This window comes from Melanotaenia boesemani, chromosome 19 (assembly GCF_017639745.1).
Source record: "Melanotaenia boesemani isolate fMelBoe1 chromosome 19, fMelBoe1.pri, whole genome shotgun sequence".
Classification (NCBI taxonomy): domain Eukaryota; kingdom Metazoa; phylum Chordata; class Actinopteri; order Atheriniformes; family Melanotaeniidae; genus Melanotaenia; species Melanotaenia boesemani.
The window spans coordinates 12,029,632-12,052,401 of record NC_055700.1 but is presented as its reverse complement, the minus strand read 5'-3'; the positions used below and the strand labels follow the sequence as shown (position 1 = coordinate 12,052,401).

At 37.6% G+C, this 22,770-nt stretch overlaps 1 protein-coding gene across 2 annotated transcripts in view; it reads left to right on the top strand.

Moving 5' to 3' along the window:
* Positions 1-22,770, top strand: part of ctif (CBP80/20-dependent translation initiation factor) — a 50,484-nt gene that overhangs the window by 9,637 nt on the left and 18,077 nt on the right. For both annotated transcript variants that reach the window (XM_041969861.1, XM_041969860.1), the window contains exons 2-8: positions 915-1,158; positions 1,319-1,390; positions 3,142-3,264; positions 3,669-3,742; positions 6,707-6,811; positions 6,945-7,023; positions 19,360-19,436. In XM_041969861.1, coding sequence (XP_041825795.1) covers positions 982-1,158; positions 1,319-1,390; positions 3,142-3,264; positions 3,669-3,742; positions 6,707-6,811; positions 6,945-7,023; positions 19,360-19,436 — 707 coding nt within the window. In that variant the 5' untranslated portion in view covers positions 915-981. The remainder of the gene's footprint in view (positions 1-914; positions 1,159-1,318; positions 1,391-3,141; positions 3,265-3,668; positions 3,743-6,706; positions 6,812-6,944; positions 7,024-19,359; positions 19,437-22,770) is intronic.

The window sequence follows — 22,770 nt, the reverse complement described above, 5'->3', positions numbered from 1 at the left end:
GTTACACAGTGTAGCAGTGAGTACAATCCAACTTGTGTAAAAGAAACGGCTGTATGTAGTTTTGAGGATGTAGATGGACCGTAAATAGTCCTGCAGTCAGAATCAAAACAAAGGTTTTAGATCTCGTGTAGCTGACTTGTTGGCTGGAAATGCACAGGGTTCCCCAGCGAGTCCCCAGGGCTCAGCAGATACCATTCTCAGTGCTCCAGCCATAAATCCTCTTTGCATGGCTGGTGATCAAGCCATGATGTAAAGGAGCTTAGTTGTAATAGACAGGCAGGAAGCTGCTTCCCTGTTGGCCAGGGGTCAGGTGATCACAAACAACACTGACAGAAAAAAGAGACAGAGAGACGGCATGGTAGAGCTAGAAATACAGAGAAATGGATGCAGGAAGGAGTGTGAGAAGGCAGAGAAATTAGCCAAAATGAGTGAGAGTTTATTTTTAAGATGGGCTTTATTTTATTCTGAGTGGAAAACCTTCACATGGACACTCTTACTGTTGGACACTTTGTTGGAAGCAAGGGATGCACACATGGATGCTTGCTGATTTTGGGAATGTGCCTTCTTTGAATGTTGTGTACTTAAAGGGGACCAAGGTGAGAGAAGGAGCTTTTGTTGCAGCCAGAGATTATTGTCAATTTTAGTTAATCTACTAAATCTACTAAATCAAATAGTAGACTTGCCATTTTGCCTGTAGTGGACTGTAAGACAGCTAATTGCAGGACTACTTGGTTGTGAAGTGAAATATAAGGAGTTTAATCTACCTTCTGCTCTTGGACTTTGGTTCTTTTTAAACTGTTATATCATTGTCTTGATGATAAGGGTCTTATGTAAACATGTTGTCTTGTTAGGTCAAAACTTGAAAGATTTTTACCAACTCTTCTCTCTCCATCTTTATCCTCCTGTCTGCACAGGTCACGTTCCTCCCTCCTTCCCCGTCCTCCACCTCCTTCCCCTTCATCCATCACGACAACGGTTGCCATGGAAAACTCTTCGGTGGCGTCTGCATCGTCGGAGGCAGGAAGCACGCGCTCACAGGAGATAGAAGAGTTGGAGCGTTTCATCGACAGCTATGTGCTTGAGTACCAGGTGCAAGGGCTTCTGGGAGACAAGGCGGATGGAGACTTGGACCTGGACATTGGTGGCAAGGTACCACAGGTCGGAGCAGATTTACTTATTGCATTGCATTCTATTTACTATTTAAAATAAATATCCCAGAGGCTTGACGATGAGGTCTCAGACATGTTTTGAGGCTATTAAAAAAAAAAAAAAAAAAAAACTTGAGAAATGATGGAGTATCCATGTTTCTCTCCTCCAGTGGACAGATGACTGCATTGATAAGAGAGATGGTAGCTGGACGTCATCACAAGGGAGAGGTTCCTCTAAACCCGTAAGTATGTTTGCCTGCATGTCAGGACTCTGTTATTATCATTTTTTTTTATCTCAGTTAATGATTTTTATAAAAATCCACATGTTCTCTCAGAGCTAAACTCCAGTTTGTCTTTGCAACTAACAGGTCATTAGAGCAGGACCTGTCCTGAAAATATCAGCACATCAAACATGAAATATATTATGACAGCTAGGAATTTCATTTGTTTGGACTCAAAGTAATCAGAATTTGATCATTTTTAAACTAATTATATCATAAACAAATGACCACATCTCATCCTTTTATTATTGTGCTCAATACCCAGAAGCAGAAAACAGTCATAAATATGCAAATAAATATCAAAGTAAACAGATAAATATTTATTGTGTTGGGGATGAGACCTAACTGTAGCAAGTTCCAGTCCTGTGTTTATAAGTTTATATAAGATATAAGCTATATATAAGATATGTAGCTTAAATGCCTTGAAAATTTAATAGATTTTTCTCCCACTTCAGAGTTACCTTTATTTTTCACCCAGTCAGGCCCAGCTCATTGGGCTGGCCTTAACTCAGTTTGTTAAAACCTTCATTTTTCCTTACAATTATTTTTTTTTTGTCTTCAAAGGATTTTTTCTGAAAATGTGAAAAATCTCAATTTACAACAGAACAACAGCAAAAAAAAGGAAAGAAAAAACTATCAGTACAGCAGCAGTATTTAAATTTGCAGAGTAATTCTAACTGTTACACGGCATTATGTCAGTGTGCAGTATGAATTATAAACACGTTTTATAAAACTATTACAGCTGTGCAAAGATAATAAAATAGTTTATTAAAATTTAAGACGTTTACCCACCTTTTCAACATTGATTCTGCTTCCACCTCCATGTTGACTGTCTTCTTTTCAGACATTCTGGTCACTGGAGTGTCAGTGCATTAAGTATAAGGTTTTTCTACTTTGTCTTCTGTATGTTCTAGTTAGTCTTACCATCAGCTGTTCATGTGTATGATAAGAAGAGAGTGGTAATGCAAACCCTTGGGCAGTTCACAGCTCATCAGCTTGCATGCAGCTGCAGCGGTATGATGATCCTAATGACTATCATGGGATACTGGGATGTTTGAGCCAGTAACTGAATAATACCAAATGAATTATCCATCAATTAGGCTGCTAAATATCAGGGTTTGTTCATCTCCCTTTTTAAGTGTGTAGGTTGCAAAGTTAGTAAAAGCATAAATTATTCTCCTATTATTTCATGTTTTCCTGCACAAACTAGGTTACAGAGATTATTTTATTATCTTTTTTCCATATTGATATTTAACTCCTGGAAGCCCAATATCTGAGTTAGAAACAACTAAAAACAGCCTAAAGCCATCAGTAAGACAAACTAGCCTGTCTAAAAGAGGAGTTATTAGATACTTAAACATATTTTCAGCAACCGGTGAGCAGAATTGTTGTATTTATCAGCTGAGTTTTTAATGAAAACCCTTTTGCTTGTATGTTCTGTTTCTACTCCATATTAAATATACACAAAACAAATGTAAAAGTAGAAAAGAAATGGAGCTGGAGCCTCTCCTAACAAAAAACAGGTTTCAACCAGCTAAAGAGCCTAGTGTTGTCTATTCACAAGCCTCAGTGAGATCACAGTCAGCCTGAGGACACACTGAGGCCCAGCTGCTGCCAGCTTTCAGTGACTGTAGATCATCCAGTTTTTAAAAGATTGACAATATCTTTTTAACATAAAAAAAAAATTTTCTTCCCTTCTCTCTACTCCATAGGATGAGTGGGAACACAGCAGTAATGGGAGCACAGGTTCCAGGCCCAGCTCTGGATCCAGACCTGGATCTGGTTCCCGCTCTGGCAGCAAGGGCCGAAACAACCAGTTCAAAGGTTCTGCCAAGGTACAGAAATATCTGTGTCTGAGTTTGTCTGTTGTCTCATGTTGATTACCACCCTGTTGTCTATTTACAAGTTTTGTTTAAAAGAAAATAAATGGAAAAACAAATCTACATTTGAAATGTACGAAAAGGAGACTTTGTCAATCCTGGAAAAAAAGATCTCAAAAGGGTCTTTTTTATATTTCAAGACATTTTAAGAACATCTTTGTTGCAAACTGAGCATTTTGGCATTTGCATTGTGGGAACTGTAGAGCCCAATATATTTTCACATTCACAAGTCTGGCGGTTCAGTAATGTTGGTAAAATCCTAAAAGTTGAGTATGTAACAGATTAAATGTTGCTTTGTAGTTTAACTGAAAAGAAAATATGTATGTTTTCGTTTCTTTTTTTTTTTTTGTTCTGTCCAGAACGGAAACAGGGATGGCTCCTTTGATATCCTGGGGACAGACATATGGGCTGCCAACACAATGGACTCCCATGGGTATGTACCTTTCTGTCTCACATGACCTGCTGTGTTGTTCTGTCTACTGGCTCGGAATTCCAAACATAGTTTCTAGAGGGTCACATGACGAATGTGGACGCAGTCTCATAGCTTTAGTCTGCTTTTCTTACTCTATAACACAATTTCTTCTCAACTTATCTTTGTCAGTTAATTTTAAAGTTAAAAGTCTGATAGGGCTGTTGTTTTTCTTTTCTTTTTGTCCGATAGACCAAAGCTATATTTAACAGACCTTCCAAAAGACAAATGATCAGCCTTTTGTTTTGCATCTAAACTTATGCATGACTTTCTTTTTTGAGAAATTTAAGCCAAAACTTAGGGCTGCTCGATTATGGTAAAAATGATTATCACGACTGTTTTGATTGAAATTGAGATCTTATGGCTGTCGTAATACAGACTAGTTTCTTTCCACCCAGGTTTCCCACTATTGTTTGTCTCAGACCAGCAGCTATGTTCTGCCCAGTGTGATCTGAAAAAAATTAGTCTGGACATTTCGTTTTCACGTTGAAATTCGCGTCATAAACAGATCTATGGTGCGGCTTGACAGCAGGTCCGTAGCGGTGGCGAAACATTGGACTGTAGCCACGTCCTTCACAACACCCTCACCACACTCATCACACAGGGCAGGGAGAGACTCTCCACTAAAATGGTGACAAGATGGCAGTGATAAGTTTTTCCAAAGTGTTGATGAGTTTCTTAAATCCCAGGTTGTTTACTGTGTTAACTTGAGCACTGGTCTGTGGCGAGAAAAAAAAATTCTGTTTGTTTATAACGTTTGTTGTCTCTCTTTGTCTCTGGGAGCTGGTGGATTATTTAGTCTCAACTCACAAAATTGAACATTTTTCTATTTTCTCGTGTCGTGTCACAAGCAAGCCCCTGTGTGCACGTCTATGTGAACGAGCGCAATGTTTCACATGCACGAATGTTGCCTGTCTCTTGGCTGGAGAAGGGCAAAGATATCCGCCTCATCCCCCAAGTTCCATAGAAAATGATGGAGAAGGAGTGACATCGCCTCCCGTGTGTCCATCCCATAACTTCAGAGGTTTATGCAACCCAAGTTGAATAAAACCAAAGCGGCTCAGACTGTGGGAGGAAGTTGCGCTCGCTTTGCAATGAAAACAGCACAAGAGTAAACGGAGCAAATAATCGGACCATCTCATTTTTATGATCGTTGAAAACCCAGATCGTAATTGTGAGTAAAATTTTGATTAATTGCCCAGCCTAACTAAAACTCTTAAAATCTTGTTCCTCTCGTGCAGCTGAGGTCTCTCTGCAGATTTTTCAAACAGGAGTTAACCTAAAAGAAGGGCAAAAAGAGGAGAAGTGAAAAAAAATGGGCAAGATATCGGCTACACTTGAGGACTGGTTGCCATAGTAACATCTGTACAACTGCTTTACTGGCCTAATATCCGGCCACGTTGGCATATCTGAGCACGCAATGGATGATGCAGTCGGCACAGTGGGATGATGTCAGCAGGTCTGCCCTCATGCAGATGCTGACTGTTTGATTTTAGTCTTTTCTGGTTTCTTAATTAAAGCTGCATGGGAAAAAGGGAAAACCTGAATAATTTTTTAAGACCTTTTTTTTTTATTTATTTATTTTTTTTTACAAAACACGTTTTCCATCATACCTTGATCAACACATTGGCACATATGAAAATATACTAGTATTTTTGTTTGTTTATCAAATAAACCTAACGGTTTGGGTAGTATTTTACCATAGAACACGGACATGTTGACTTGGATATAAAAAGGCTCTTGGTTTATATTCACATTAAAATTAATAAGAACGATCTGTTTAAAAAAAACTGTGTTTATATCAAGAGAGCAGCATAGAGTATTTCCAAACTTTTCCAACTTTATTCATCACATTAAATTCAATGTTATTGTGATCTAAATGCCCAAAGTTATGCTCAGCATTCAGCAACAGCTAATATGCCGTTAAGGTGTTTAATTGAACTTCTTGAACTCACCACCAGGCATCACAGGAGTGGAAGAAGTAATGATGTAAAAACTCTCTTTTCAAGTCTATAAATAAGTTGCTATCAGCAAAATGCAAAAACAGGTTGTATTTTCTTCTTGAATTAACAGTCATGCTGTGTTTGATGATTTTGCAATGTTACTGGTTTAATACTTAAGTAGCATTTGACTATTTATTGAAGTTGCAGTTTTCCTATTAACGTTTTGTCAAATCCAAATGCAAAAATACCAGGTTGGTCTTATTCATATTCCTCTCCAGACAGGTATGCATGTACCTGTATGCTTGTAAATTGCCCTGAGTTTAATGTGATGTTCATGGTCCAATATTAGTGAGAAGATATGGAGATATATTAGAGATATTCTTTTATTTCAGTTGTGGCTTACCTTGTATGTGTTTATGAAACAGACTGCACTTTTTAAGATTTTATGAGTCAGCTTAAGAATTTGGTCTTAAAAATAGATGATTTTGTATTTATGGCAACAGCCACTAAGACAAAAACCTTTAAAACGTTTTGCCATTTTCCACTCAGTTCTCCATTTAAGGGCACACATTCAAAAAGGCTTGCTGGATCACACTACAACCACATGTGCAGACCCAGAATAAAGCACAGAACAAGAGTGGCGACATTTTTTTATTTGTTGGAGGCTAAAAGAAATAGTCTCTCTGTGACTTTTAATGCTTTTAACTTGCGTTTGTTCAATGTAATTGCATGGTGGGGAGTACCGTACACAAGATGATAGTCAGCACTGTTCATACACTCTAAAACAAGATGACTGAGATTCTTTAATGTTGCACTTTTATTCTGCAATGGTCACATTAGGTCCAGTTTAAAATAAATATTTGTTAGATATCAATGTCTCTTGTGGGATTTTCCCTGGTTGAAGACATTGTGGATGTCGTAGTGTGGTAATACTGGTAATAAGTGTTAGATGTGTAACACCAACATTTATTTTGCCTCGTTGTAGAGGTGCAGGTTGGGATGTGCAGCCAGAGAAGCTGGACTTCAGCCATTTCCACAGGAAACATTTCAGAGGAATGCCAAAGCACCTGCCACATATTGACAGGGAGGGGTAAGATGAATCTTTATATGACTGTAGTATTTGGATTTGCTGATTCTTATAGTCTAAGTTCAGTGATAGCAGTATTACTTCTGATATTACAGTTCACTGATTCTCCTTATCTCTCACTCTTCCTCTCTTTCAGACTGAGCAAAAATAAGTTTGTGGACGATGACGGCATAGACATGAATGATATCGAGACTTTCCTACCTCATCTGCGCTCTGTGAGTTACTATTTTTTCTTTTTACAAAACCAACTGCATCTATTTGGGCTGTATTTTCACGCTGAATGAGGTTTTAATCACAACCCTGATGGTGTTTTTATTTAAACAAAAAAAAAACATTTTTGTGACTGGATTAACAGAGGACAGAAAACTCCTGACTAGGTAACAACTTCATCATTTATTAGTTGCTGAAGGGTGACCCCTGGTGGTGTAATAGGAAATTGTAACATTAAAAGAACATCAGTGGCACCGGAGTCAGATCTGTGGGAAAAGCACAGTACTGTTCTAACTGTTTTAAATAGATAAAAAAAAATCCCTCAAAGGAATAAATGTAACACAAGATTTTTACTAATTTAATTAATAAAAAATGAAACCGATTGTTCATAAATGAAGCTTTTGTGACATCTACTGGTCAGATGCTGAAATAAGCTTTTAAGTTCATAAAATGTTACACCTCCCTCTAACGGTAAAACAAACACATAACGTTTAAAGAAAGATTTATAACGATGATTTCTGAGGCAGAGACTGTCTGTCTGATACCATCAACATCATTTTACTAAAATAAAAATATCTGTTTGTCTTCATGTTTAAATACTTCTCAATCTGACTCCACTCTAGAAATCCAAACTTCTCCGTAAGTGTACAAATGTGCTCTTTAATACAGCTAAAGAAAGGGGCAGTTTGGACAGTCTTTGTGGATAGATGGTAAACAGTAATTTAGGACATGTGCAACAGCTATATTGCAGAATACCCACTCAATGAGGTTAATTCTGGTTTTAGGGGACTAGCTAAAATATTACAGGTGCTTAATATTTGCCATGTGATACGTGTTCTTTCTGTTTACATGTCGAGCTGTCTAAAAGGGTGTACACAACAACAGCTTCCTAATTTCATCACACAGTATTTCTGAGTATTATGTGTCTGGCATGTACAGTCTGAATTAATTTAGCAGCTGTGTAAACCATAGCTGGGTATAAGTTGTTATGCATTGTTTTGTTTTGTTTTTTTTTATTAAATGTGAGTTTTGATTTATGGCGGTGACAGAGTTCACTTTAGGTTACCTATGTCACAGTCCCCTTCTTCCTGCTCTGCTTTTTGAGCCAAAACGTCTTCCCTCTTTCATAGTATTTAAGGTCCAGTGTCTTCCTCTTTCCTTCCCCTCTTGGCCTTTGAGCCATACTGTGTTTTGCCTTTCATGGTCTCTGAGCCAAGATGGGTCCAGTTAAGCTACAGAGATGGCTCCCTCAGTATATAGTTCTCGATCCAAGATTTTTGTTTCCGTTCATTCAGTTCGAGCCAAAAGTAAGGAGGGGTCAACTGTGCTTGTCTAGTTGTGCCTGAAATCGGATATGTGTTGGCAATAGGACACAGTAAGGTCAGAGACTCTGTGCCACATATTCTGTTTTTCTTTCCCTGACATTATTCAGCCATTTCTGACTCACACCATACTCATCCAGTCACCCTTTCGGAGCCTGCTGAAATGTCACGAGTATTATGTCTTGGCAAGAGATGCGGCACAGTGATGCCAGGCCACTAAACCCTGTTATTTCTTACTCTAATGAGGCCATCCACTCAAGTCATTTTTTTTTGCTCTTGAATAGTCCTCAAGACCACTAAAAGGAAATTAAGTTTCAATATTCCATTAAAACACCACAATACCAAATAATAGTTATTAAAAATGCTAGTAACTTTCCAAAAGTTACTTTTCTGTGCCATTTCAGATGCCCAGTAGCTTTAAAGCTGAATGTTAACTATCATCTACCCCCACCAGCTGTTACAGTTAGATCTTATTTCCATTGATGCTAAAATAATATTAACCCAAAACTGCATTGTGACTACTGAATGTCTGTAAGAAGAGAATATGTATGGAAAATATGTGTCCAGTCTTAATGTAAAGTACCCTATCAAAAACAGTAACGTTTCTTTCCAACATTATCACCTCAGGCTACTGTAAGGTGGGACTTGATCAGCCAAAATTCTTGTCTGCATTCCACACTTCATGCTAACATCCACTTCCTATTTCCAGAAGCTGGAATAGACATCCAAATAGCCCTGGGATGAGGAAAACATCCCATTTGTGCATGTGTGTGTGTTCAAGCAGCTCTGTGAGCAAAGGCTTCCTCCTTTTGCCCTCAGATTCTGCTACACCTCTTGTGGCCTCTATGGAATGTCAACCTGCACACACAATAACACTAATGTCATGTTGTAATGAATGAAGCATCCCGGGATCGGAGAGGAAGTATGTGATCTGTGGATTCATGCCACCAATCACATGGATGCTAAGAAAAAATTAAGCTTGTGCACCAAGAGTATTCAGTTTATTATTTTACTTACTAAATAGAACGTTGGTAATTATTTAGTTATTTGGCCGGTTTATTTGAAAAGAATTTAAAGTAGTTACTTAAAAAACATTATATGTAGCTAAGGCACCAGTTCATCTTTGATTTAAACAATTTTATACCAAGCAGTTAGTTTACCTAAAAGTCCTTTCTTAATGTTCACCTGAATGCCAGTTAAAACCAGACACTGTCAAGATTAGTAATATTATGATGTTTTTATCACATATTTTTATCATGTCTGCATATTCATGTTGATAATAGAAGTTTTTATGGCAATTTAGACAAGTGCAGCAATTACAAATGTTTTTAATGATTGATTATATGCAAGTTTCAATTATAGTGGTTTTCCTAAGGTTGTCTTATATATATATATATATATATATATATATATATATAGAGAGAGAGAGAGAGAGAGAGAGAGAGAGATAGATAGATAGATAGATAGATAGAGCTCTCTTTTAACTTTTGCATGAATGTTAGAAGAGGTCTTGGAAGCTGTGAATTGCCCCCTCAGTTATGCTTATTTTAAGAATTTATCAGTCATTTAAAATATCCTAACAGTCCCCGAGCTCCATATCTTTAGTACTGTCTTTAAAAAATGTAACTTTTGTCTTTTAATTTTTATTTATTGAATCTCATTCTTCTTGTTTTCCCCTGAAGACTGAGAATTTTTCTGTCCCCTCCAGCATCCCCTCGTTCCTGACACCCACTGCAGCGTTGATGCTTCACATCACACTCTTGTTGTTGGGCTCATAGACATGTTTGTGTTGGTATGATCCTCTGCGCTGTGAGAGAAACAACTTGTGCATGTTTGTGCATATATGTGGGCGCTCTCAACACTTCCAATACCTGAAATCTTGCCAGCAAATATTTGCTTATTCAAACATCAACACCTTCTTGTGACCGTGTACCACATTTATTTTGTTGAAAAAACATCAGAAACATGTTTTGATTTAAAATGTTGCACAAAAAAAAAAATAAAAAAAAGGCATGCATAAAGGATTATGGGTTTACCATGTAAAGGTGCTTGGAGCAGAGGCTACAGTTTCCACATAACTTGCATGAGTGTGTTTTGACCAGTAATTGCAGCAGCTGCATTGTCAGCTAAAGAAATAGTCTGGTATATACACGTCATTCATTGTCACTGTAAAGTGATGGATCATATTGGATTATGTATGGGATCTGATGACTAATGAACAAGGGTCATATGAGAGCAATAAGAAAGCCAAATTTCAATGTTTTACTTCCCCGCTGCCAGCAGCACAATTCAACATGTCATGAAAAATGGAGGGCACCAGAGAAGGAGGCAAGGGGTAGAGTGAGGCCGATCAGAGGAGGAGAAAGTGACTGGTCACTGAGGAAACATCCTGTCTCTGGTCTGTGAACAAAGAACTGCTGCAGGGGAACAAAGCAGGAGTCTGGAGCTGAGATATTACAGACTGGTTGGCCCCGCTGTCTGGAAGTGTACGTGCCGTGGAGCAGGACTCCGGTTGTGAAGGGCTGCTGGGGGTGGGGTGGGATCTTTTTTTTTGTGTGGGGGGGGGTCTGTCTGTTAGCTGTCAGTTTGTTTTAGACCTGCATTATATTCAGAGTAGTAACTCACACTCATTTACAGTGAATGTTTGTTCCGGCTCACCTAAAACTGTCTACTTCACGTCTTCTGTCCCATCCGATGGCTTGTCTGACTTTACTTCTTCCTATTTGCTGTTTCCTTTTTCCTATTCTCTTCTGACTATCATCATCACGCCTCCTCCCTCCTCTACTTACACCGTCCTTCACTCCTCCCCTCCATCCTTCAAATGTTGGTAGGCAGCTGAACAATATCCAGGGGGTCATGGTGACCAGCAGCCCCCTCCCTGTGGTCACTTCCTGCCATTGTCCCTGCTTCTGCTGCTTATTGGCTCATGCAATTTATTAACCACTCACATTCTGACTTAATCACTACTGTGCTCTGGGATCATAGCTTGGAAGAAATACTGCAGACCTGACTACATGCATGGAAGCAGGATACCTTGGGGAAATGTGTGACCTGTTCCACACAAGTCTTAAATAATAGCTCATCAGTGACCTGTGTTTTAACATGTGTATGCAAGAGTACAGGAAGAAGGACGCAGAGTATAAACAATTGTGTTTTAGTGGAATGTAATGAAACTATCTTTGCTTCATTTTATTATTGCGTCATATTTATTATCTCAGTAGTAACTGTAATTCAGAATTATCTCTAGAGTTTGGTTAATAGTTATACGAAGCTTCAGCTTAATTGTATACACTTTGATTTATTAATAAAAAAAAAAAAGGGGTATCTTTATCTGATTCAGTTGTAATGCAAATCACATTTTATTTATCTTTATTTGAGTGATTGATAAATTTATTTTATTTTAAGCCATTAACACATGCATTCTGAAAATTCTCTGCATGAGATGTTTTTTGGGTTGATTATCGGCTCCTTTGGAGATATTCTAGACTAAGTACTTGAGAACTTGCTAGACATGCTCTGCAGAGTGTGACTTTTCTGATGCAGACAGCTACACTCTCACTTCCATCCCTGTCAAAAAAAAATTGTAGACATTTTCAGGAGAGTATGGTGGTAATGACTCTGGTAGATCTCTAAGCGGAATGCCGTTCATATTCGGTCTCACTGAGGAAATAGTTGGCTGGACACAAAACATAGAAGCTGAATGGAAGCGTTTTACAATTATGAAACATTGTCCTGCTTTAAAATCTGCAAAGCTAAAGCTATTTGGGGAAAAGAAAATACCAAAAATTCATTCTGACTTGGCTACATCTTTGAAAAATATTGGTTATATAGCGACCTGAGCCGGCTGATTCGTCACATGAAGCGTTATTGATCTTTCAGAAAGCATTTTTTGTTGAAGAAGGGTGACTAAAATCATCTTCTTTTGGTTGCTTAAGTTGTTTCATTTCAGTGCACACAGTACCATGCCCTAGTGTGAAATTAAATTTACCCTCAAGTTAAATTCTTGACTTTGTGTATTCTGTAACTGTAGCAAAATATTTACATTTCTTCAGAGCGCACAGTTGAATTTTTCAAGCAATAATCTCAACTGTTTTGAGATGAAAAAGAATAAGTCATTTTTTAATGATTTATGAGTGTTACTGGAGTATATGCTAAGTTATTATTTATGTTTGTTTAAAATAAGCAACATTAACCGATCAAACAAATGAACATTGCTGCTCTGAAAGTTAAATAACAGAAAGAGCTCCAACATTTGAAACATTTTGAAGTAGCGTTCTGATCTTCCCGCTGATCCCCCATCCAGCTCTCTGTCAGAAATCAAGCTTACATTCAGAATTTCTCAAATTGTTTTTCTTTAAAATCCCACTAGTACAGGATTTGCTCTGTTTCATGATCCCCGTTTCAAACCTTTCATGTAACTTAAGTCTGCAGCCGGTGTCTGCCAGCAGAAGAGATTTAGAGCCGCCACAGTCAGGTTCACTGGGTGATCTGTGATAAGAGGCTAAGATGTGAAGTCCCGACATCTACATCTCTTTTAATAAGTGATCTAAAGACGTGGCCACAGATGGATAGACAGGTACATCAAAGACCTCGTGGTCTGGCAGCAGGAGATGAAACTGTTGTTGGATCAAAATGTGAGGGGGGAAAAAAGGGAGGAAAAACCTGTTGTGCTCTATAGAAAAGTAACAGCTGCAGTAGTAGGTTTCACATACATAAAGCTCCATTGTTGGCATCCCTATGAGTGATGAACAAAAGCTTCAGTCATATTTCTTCTCCTTGTCTGATGCTTTGTGTGTGTCATGAAGATAAACTGAAGAAGATCAAGGTTTAATTAGTCTTTTAAGACTGTTTTAGTAACACTCATACATACCATTGTCTAATAAATTTGTCATTTTATCTCTTTAGTATGCTTCCAAGCAAGCAAAAAAAATAAAAAAAAGCTAAATCTAATCTAATAGTTACAGATGGGAGCATTATTTCTTCTGGCTTGGTATAAGAGTAGGCGTCTCTACTCCCTCTCAGTATTTTACGTGCTGGCTATCCTGCTTTTACAGTCTTGCTGCTCTTGCTCTCTCCTCTGCTCTCAACAACCTGTCCTGTAATGCCACCCCTGGGGCAGTTTTAAATTTATTGCTTTTGGCTGACGGCCCTTGCAACATAAATAAGCTGAGAGAAAACAATGGACTGACTAGCTGAGCATCCTACCAGAACCTTTACACAGGAGAAATAGCAGGAAAGCATCGACTTCACTTTCTGTTCTATTGCAGAAAAAGTTAATTATTTTCTGTTTCTATTCTTTACATTCCCATCCTGTTGGCTTTTCCACTTCTTTTATTTCCTTCTCTGATACTTATACCCCTGCCCCACTAAACCAATGCCCATATGAATGGATCCGCAACTGGTTTTAAGCCATGACTCCCCAAAAAGTGAGAAAACTTGTGGGATCAGCCAGTTGAAAGCTATGCAGCTAAGTAGAGATTATGTTTAAAAAAATGGATAGAAACCTTTAGTTAGCCTCTCCCAATGTTTTATTTATTTGTTTTAAAATCCCTGGAGTGTGACAGGGTAAGTCACCTTCCTCTCAAGGTGCACACCCAAGCATATTATACCGAAGACACACCTGAGTCTGGCTTGTAAATTTCAAACACTGATCACTGAGACTTGAAGTGGTTTTTGTCACCTGGCCAAAGAATGGACATTTACTTCAGAAACAGCCCACAGAAAGAAATTTTCCTCAAATTTAACTCTCTTTCTCATTGACTCGAAATCGACAAAGTGGCATCCATAAAACTTCTACTTGTATATTAACCTCTCCTGTTATTTTAATCCCATCTTTTCCTTAAATTAATCACTTTAAATATGTACTTTGTTTGACCTAAAAGCATCACACATCCATCCAATTTATCTAGTCATTTTGCCACACCATGACTGGCAAACACACACTGATGTTGGATGTGAACATGATAACCTTGTGATCGTTCAGTTTGGGGATTGAGTGATTGATGTAATAAATTTCTGCATTGACAGAATACAGTGGTTACAAAATCCGTGTTGTGCTTTACTTTCTGAGAGATATTCATGGATTTGCTACTTAACTTTGATTTTCTGAAAGACATTCTCATCTATTCCAGCCAGATATGACACTTTAAACTAAAGGCAGATGAGATGGGGGGATTTTCTTGCTGGCCTCATTCTACAGTGCCTGTCTTTACTCACCGACAGACACAAATGTATGCAAATTTAGAGACAAAATCTCTTTGTTTTGATCGGCTTTGTACCATACACCAACCCAGCCCGCACTCCAGTGCCCCCCCACTATCTTTGTCACGTCCACACTGCTTACATTGCCTCGAGGTGAGAGGTTTTCTGGCTGGGGACCAGGACAGCTCATGGCTCTCTTTGATCTGCCCAGCACTGGCTGCTACCTGCAGAAAGCGTATTTACCCAACTCTCTCCCTCTCAACCAGTTCTACATTTCTCATTTCCTCTCGCTAATATTTCTGTTTTAAACTGAGTTTATATATATATATATATATATATATATATATATATATATATATATATATATATATATGTATATCAAAAATAACAAATATCCTATGGTAGCTCTTCATTAAAACATATATTAACTTGCCTTTTTGAAAAGTCTCGTAACATTTGCGTCTCTAAAGGAGTTTTATTTAGCTGGCTGAGAGAAAAATGGCTCTTTGGATTGGAAAGGCTGCAGACCCCTGCACTAAACACATAAACAGATTTAGCAGCAGTTAAACAGCAACAGATAAAATATTTCTTCATATACATTTATAAAATCAAATATTTATTAGAAAGAAGGATGAAATGTTCAGGATTTACTAACTAAAAGGTAAAAAGTCAGCAGGATGATTTTAAGCTGCAAAGCTGCTTCCTTCTAAACACAGAAGGAACAATATGTGATGAATATCAGCATCAGGTGAACAGACAGAAAGCAGGATTAGAATCTCACAGCTTCTAGATGGTGAGGAGAGAGAAAATTCACAATATGCACAATAACTTCCATCCATGCACCTTCAGTGCTTCATTATCCAGATTTTGGCCTATAAATTCTCTAAACTTTAATTTTTAGCTTGACTGTAACTGCAGCCTCCGCTACTGGGAGTTAAACATGTGTGGTCCATTTCTGGAGATTTATTTTTATGAAAATCTGGATTTTTTTTCCATAGTTAGCAGCAGACTTAGCCCTCCCTCCACACCAGAACGGTGTTTGTCTGACAGATTTTCAGTGAAGTGACCCTTCACTCATGCCTGGGATTTAGGTGTGCGTATAACTGCAGTGAGAAATGCTGCACTCTACAAGATGCAGAAATCAACTTTAGCCCGCAAACTCCAGTTAAGAGACAACCTACATCAGGGGAATTATTTCTGCAGTGGATCCTGGATGATTAGGATCCAGATGGAAAGAGATCACGGATGCAGTTGTGTTGCATATTTCTATGTAAGATGAAGTCGTTTATATGGTGGAAAAGCTATGACATTATATGCTTTATCTTTGCTGGCATTCAGTGATATAAATAAATAAATGTTTTTAATAAGTTTATTTATGTTTTGTGAAAGAAGAGAAAAAAAATCGATTAAAATCGGAAATCGGATTTGGTAATAAAAAAATCGGAGATTTTATTTTTAGGCCATATGGCCCAGCCCTAGTCTGATGCAAAGTAGACAATGGAAAATTGTTTAAAAAGTTAGTGTTTTAAGCAATGTGTATTGTGCATTGTGTGTGTGTGTGTGTGTGTGTGTGTGTGTGTGTGTGTGTGTGTGTGTGTGTGTGTGTGTGTGTGTGTGTGTGTGTGTGCGTGTGTGTATACTTGCTGCCATCTGGTTACCATTTGAAGGCAGAATTACAGCTAATGATATCCTAGAGGAAAAGTACAGTAGCTAAACATGGAACAGTTCTTCAGTTTCTTTTTTTTCTATCTGTGCCTCTCTTAATCTTTTCTGTCTGGTTTCATTGTACAAATTTGAAATCTTTGAGGAAAAAAAACTAGATAGATATTGTACAACAATATTATATTTATTCTGCATATGACAAACAGAAAATACTGTATGCATTTATACACACCTTTAGCTCTATCTGGCTTTTACATCTGGATCAGAGTCCAGCCATCCCCCAGCAGCTTCTCTGAGAGAAGTAGGTTAGGACATTCGTGTTGAATTTCAGGCTGTTTTCATGCCTGAATGTGCATTGTACTTGTAGAAAAAAAAAAAGCGTAGTCTAGTTGATGCAGACAGAAAACTGTGGTTATGCTTTGTATGTATGACATGTGGTCTGTATGATATCCACATGCTGTCCTTGAGAATTTCTAAAAAAGATGCCATAAGGGATTGTAGCTCTTCAGACAAAAAAAAAGCAAAGAAAAAAAATTTTTCTGTAAGCCGCAGTAAAAATAATCCATACTTTTTTCTCCACCTTGGCACACGTATAAAATGCACCATCACATAGCTTCTGTGCTAACAAAAGCAAAACAAGTCCATTTATGCACCATATAGATTGTTTCCTGCTTTTTTTTTTAATAGTAAAAATAAAAAGGAAGATATAGAATGATACTATGTCGACCAAACACTGAGTTTAGAGACTGTGGCCACTGTGGCAGAAATACATCAGTTTATAAGTTCAACATTATAGACTTTCTGAATTTTTTTTTTCCTCATCATCTTGCAACTGTCTTCACAGAACACATCAATCTAATCCTGATTAGTGACAAATGTTAATACTAATTGACTTTAACTATTTCCGGGCCATGCTGATGCTCTCTCCATGTATCATGTCTTGGACATTACACTATGTGCACATCTGCTCATAGTCAGGCTCATTTATGAATCATCCCTTTCACAACACTTGCTGCATGTTTACTCTGCAGCGCTAGTCCTAGGCCACTTGTAGCCATGGTAACAGCACATAGTGATGCTCGGTGAAGGGAACGTGTGCTTTTTGATGGACAGGGCTGATGTTTTATGGATGACAGAGTTCTTATTTTCTTTTCAGAGGAGGTGAACTGTATAAGTGAGGGTCAATATCCGACAGGCTGTATTCAATCATAAATACAAATCCTGCTTCCACCTGCGGGCAAAATTGTCAAATGTGGTCAAATTAAACCAATCTGTTGTTCATTTACATAGAAAAAACTTATGTGGTGTTCCTTCTTTGCTGGTGATTTTATTGAATATTCTTTCTGTAACTTTTGTCTTGTTTGTTGTTGCCAAACTATAAGATCTGTATTTAATGAGTTTTGGCCAGTTTATATATCTTGAAAAATATGCCAGAAATAAGAAAACTGTAGTCCCTGAACATAATTCTGAGAGAATGTTTTGCATTCCAGTATTCACTATCATTGAGATTTAATAGACTGCATGTTTTTAAATTTTGGACAGGGGATCAAAAATGAAGAAACAAACAAAAGAAAGCAAGATATTTAAGTTTTTTTTTTTGTTTGTTTTTTTTTTAATCAGTTCAGTATAACCGAAGTTCAGATACATGCTCAAAGATGTAAATACAAGAAACCTAATCTTTTTCTTAAATGAACAACTTACCATGAAACTGTCAACCAGTGGCTGGGATGTTTTACCAGTTGGAATTGGTAAAGTTCGTCTAAATACCCGGCTTGTACCAGAAAACACAGCTTGTATATTTTGATAATTGAGTTCAGGTCTTTGGGAATTCCATTTAAAAAACATTATGTTACTTTGCTTTATCAATTTCTACAACCAGTTTTGATGCATAGGCGATAGTTCGAGGTCATACTGAAGATTCCTAATCTAGAGCTTGTCATTGTTCCATCCACTTTGAGCAAACTACCATTTCTAGTGGCAGCAAAACAGTCTCAGATTATGATGTTCCAACATAACTAACAGTGGTGTTGTGGTCTTTAAATACCACTCCTTTACAGACTTTGAATCATTGTGTATAATAATTCAGTCTTTGTTACGTCTGACTACAAAACATTCCCCCAGATGGCCTTTTCTTTGTTCTTGTGGTCAGCTTGAAAGTGTCTGATTTGGACCAGGAGCTTCTTCTCTGGACAGCAGCCTCTCAGTCCATGACGATGTAAATCTTGTTTTATGCGGACAGTGGCTTTGCTGTTCCAGTACTTAGCAGTCAGATCTGTGTGTTTGGTCATTCCTGGGTTGTTTGTGAACTATCTAGACAGATTTCTTTTTAGCTGAAAAAAAAAATTCGAGACGATTCTTCTTCTGTGGCTACACCTTCCATTAGCTTGTTCGTACATACTCTACAGATGTTTAGCTATTGGAATCTGCAGTTGTTTTGATGTGCCTCCAAGAGACAATGGTGTGAATTTATGATCCTCTTTGTCACATCTCCTCTGAGCTCCTTGGTTTTTTTTTATCCTCTATTATATTGAGATAAGCCATCTTGTTGCTGTGTTTTTCCTACAATGCAATGCAATGCTAGCATATTCAAGTAAGAAAAGCTTACTGACAGGAGTACGCACATCACTCTCTGCTTCTAATCTCATCATTGTGTGTATTCCATATTACAGATGAGAAAATTACCATCGGAAACTGTGGATGATATATGAGTATGTTATGTTGTTTACTGCTTATTATTGAATTGTGAATGAGGGAGTGATTTTAGACACATCTGCCAGCCCACATCTGTCAAGTAATCAGAATCAGGAATTCTCGCTCACAGTCTGACCCAACTGTTACCATGGGGATACTTATGGTAATAGTGCAATCATAATTTGGAAAGGAGCACAATGTTTGACATCTTATAAAACAAAGAAATGTGTTCATCTAGACAATAAATCAAAGACATCTTTAAGGGCATTTCAGGATTTAAGCAGGAGCATACCATGATATGCATGTACTTACACACTAGGGCATAAAACAACTTAAGATTAAAACAAAAAAGAAAAAAGGTGGGGAAAAAAAGCATGTTATGTTCATTTACATGCCTCCACAGAGTGGTATAAATCTTTGGTCTCGACAGCAGCTGTCTCTTACGCTGTGATTTGTCTCTCGCAGGTCTTCCCACCCCTTCCTAATGAAGCTGAGATCGCACACACCAAAAAGCTCTTCCGACGCAGGAGGAATGACCGACGGTAATGACGCATCTCAACCCTGCATGCACACACACAAACCTACATCAAACAGTTTTTTTTTCTCTCTCTTTTTTCATGCCTTGTCAGTGCACAGCCAGGATCATAGCCTTAAACATTCTCCCCAGCCAAAGTAATATCAAACTAGGAATGCAGCCTCCACACGTCACTGCAGACAGGAAAAGAAAAACAGAGGAGACCGACTGAATAGGTCCCTCTACAAAATGTACGCTCATCATTTGTGTTAGCCTGCGGTATTCAGCCCAGTTTATTCTCCACAGATGGATTTACTTCTTCTCCTTTGCAACATTTAACTAGCTGTTCTGTTTCAAAGATACAAACACAGTCCAAAGAATTTTGTTTTCTACTGGCACATCTACTTTGATTATATATGCTGTGAAATCTAATTTCATCAAAGTGTGACTTCACTGGAACTTCGTTCTAAAGCGAGAGAGAAAAAAAAATCTCTCTCACTCCCTGGCCTGATGTCACTGGAAAACTGTTCTCAGTTGCTAAGAGACCGGCAAAGAGAAAATAATTTGGTTGTATTTGTGGTTTTAAAAGAGGAAATTGTATCTAAACCAAATAGACAAAAGCACTTTCATCCCTGTTTTTAAGCTCAGGGAATAATTATTTCTCAGCAGAGCTGTTGTTTTTATGTACGATGGGTGCAGCGCAGGCCTGGCAACAAGAAAAGAACAAAAATATCAACTTGGACCAACAGCAGTTTGCTTGGGTTTCAGTCTATTTGTTTTGTCAAGTGGAAATATTAGCAAGAAACCGTCCTGTTTTCTTGTTCGCTCAGCTTCCAAGCATGCTTTTCTTTGTACTTGCAAGTATATAAGTTTTACACAAGAGTGAGTGTGTCTTATTTTGCTACCAAAAAATCATTTGTTTTTATCATGGAAATTGTGGAAATTCTCATGGGCATACAAAATGCACAGAAGAATTAGTGACAATCTATATCAATTTGGAGTTTTCCCACAGTCACCCAAGACCAAAAGATATTTTAAATTTTAGAAGAACTAAAAAGGGAAAAACATAAAACATACATAAGTTTCTTTTATACATAATCATTACAGAAAACTAACTCATCTGTTCAGACATTTTACTAGTAGATATTGTTAGATTTGAGCACTGAGCGAAAGAAAGAGGTAAAGACAGGAAGGGTAAAGTACAACATGTTTAGATTGTATTTAGTGCATTTAAAAAAAACTGTTTGAATTTGGTCATTATGACTGGTTTCTTCTCAAGAGAGGAACATGTGGTCAGTAAAAAATTGCCAGTTGACACAGTAAAACAGCTGCCATGCTAATCTTCATTAAGTTTAACATGTGTGTTCATCAAGTACGTTAACTAGATTTGATTGTCTATCAAACTTCTGTAATCCTCTTACGTCAAGTATGTCTTAGGTTAATGTTCCCAAACACAATACAGCCAGTAGCTCAAAGGCAGTTATGACAAAACACATAAATTAGACTTTGTGTTATATTTTAGTGTTTTTTGTGTGCCGTACATCAACGCAGCAGGGTGAGGAAAAGAGAGGTTCAGAACTAAACTTGCTGGAAAGAGATGATAAAATATTAGTCAAGTATTGATCGGTTGAATACATGTTTGAAACACGAGGGTTGTATTGAACAAAGCGCAAGAAAGAGAAACTAAAGGAGACCATGAGATTGAGTAAAGGAAAAGTGTGGGCTGGCTGTGGCAGGATGGAAAAGAAAGGGGAGGTAGTGCATGTGTTTCTACTTTAGTAGGCATGTCAAGCAGGGCTGAAATTAGTTGTGATTTACTGGAATGTGCTGCTTACTTCTTTCTGCTTCAAAACAGAAGAAGGGCAAAGAAGGAGGGCCTTCCTCATACCATTTAAATTTATCATAATTATTGAGGAGCTCTTACATTTTATTTTTGTCTTTCTTGCTAGACATGCACTTTTTCCACATCTTTTTATTATTCTTGCAACTTAAGACAGTAAAGGGGTGAACATCCAAACTATTATGAGCAGAACAGACACGTGGCACCTGAGAGGAGACATGTCGCCATAATGAGTGATAATTCACCATCACCTGCATGACAAATGTTTTGTGTGTCTGTGCCTGGATTTATGTACTTAATTATGGGACAACAGCAAAGCCAGATGCACCACACTTATTGTAAATAAACAACTGTCATCATGCACTATAAGAATTAAGTTACCAGAAATGGTCCCATAAAGGTACATATGCTTTGCTGCTGCAGATTTACCCTACTAGAAAACGGTTAAAAATAAGAACAATTCTACACCTTTAGTGACACAGTTCTGTACCTTTACCTTCTGGTACAAATTTGTGGCCTAACAAACTTTAAAAAAACTGAAATTAAATAAAAAAGAAAAAAGTTAAAATAAAATAGATACAATGCAAGAAATAAAAGTTCCAGCATAAGGAATTTACACTTTTTTGGATAAAAGGCAGCAGGTAGAAAAGTTTTTAACCCTGATTTAAAACTTCTGAGAGTTTCAGCAGACCTGCAGTTAAAGGAGCACAAATAATGCCCATTCAGATTAACATTAAAGCTTATTTCAATAATTATAAAAAACAAACAAAAAAAAACATATATTAGATAATAACAATGATTTTAGGTGGAGGTATTTACTGTGCCTGTTTCACTGATTAAATTGACAAACCAGCTCAACAATAAAATACTGTATGTTCTGCCAGTAGATTTATTGTAAGATGAAAATAACTCAGGAAACACCAACAAGAATGAATCATATCGCTTTTGCTTGTACATTTAATTTAAAAGAAAAACCAGTGTGTGAGATGTTGAGTTGAAAGAGTGTCCTGAATAGAAACTAAAGCTTGTTAGATGCTCTGCAAGAACAGAAAATGTTGTTGATTTTGAGTTGGCAAAAACAAGAATAAGGTATTTTGTTACCCTATTATTTCATTCTCCTTGAGAAACTCTTTTGCATCAGCTAAAAAGCACAAATGACAATCTCACCCCTTTCTGCATTAACCACGCCCACATCAAATTTGTGCCTGGGTGATGTATTGAGAACAAGCTGCGAGAACAATCAAACCAATGCTGCAAGAACAAAAGAATGTCACTTTGTTCCTGTATGAAAACCGGAGGTTTTGGTTCACTTGCAAGTGAACCTAGGTGCATTTCATTTATGGTGCAAAAACAAACGGACCATCTATTGAACCAAAGAGACAAAGTAACAGTAAGCATGTTGTAGCACAACATGCTGGATAGCTCACTGCTTCTGCTTCTCATAATGGACAGATCCCTGTAAAAACAGCATTAGGTTTGAAAACCAAAATGAACCAGAAACCCCAAGGCTGCAGAAATTGGT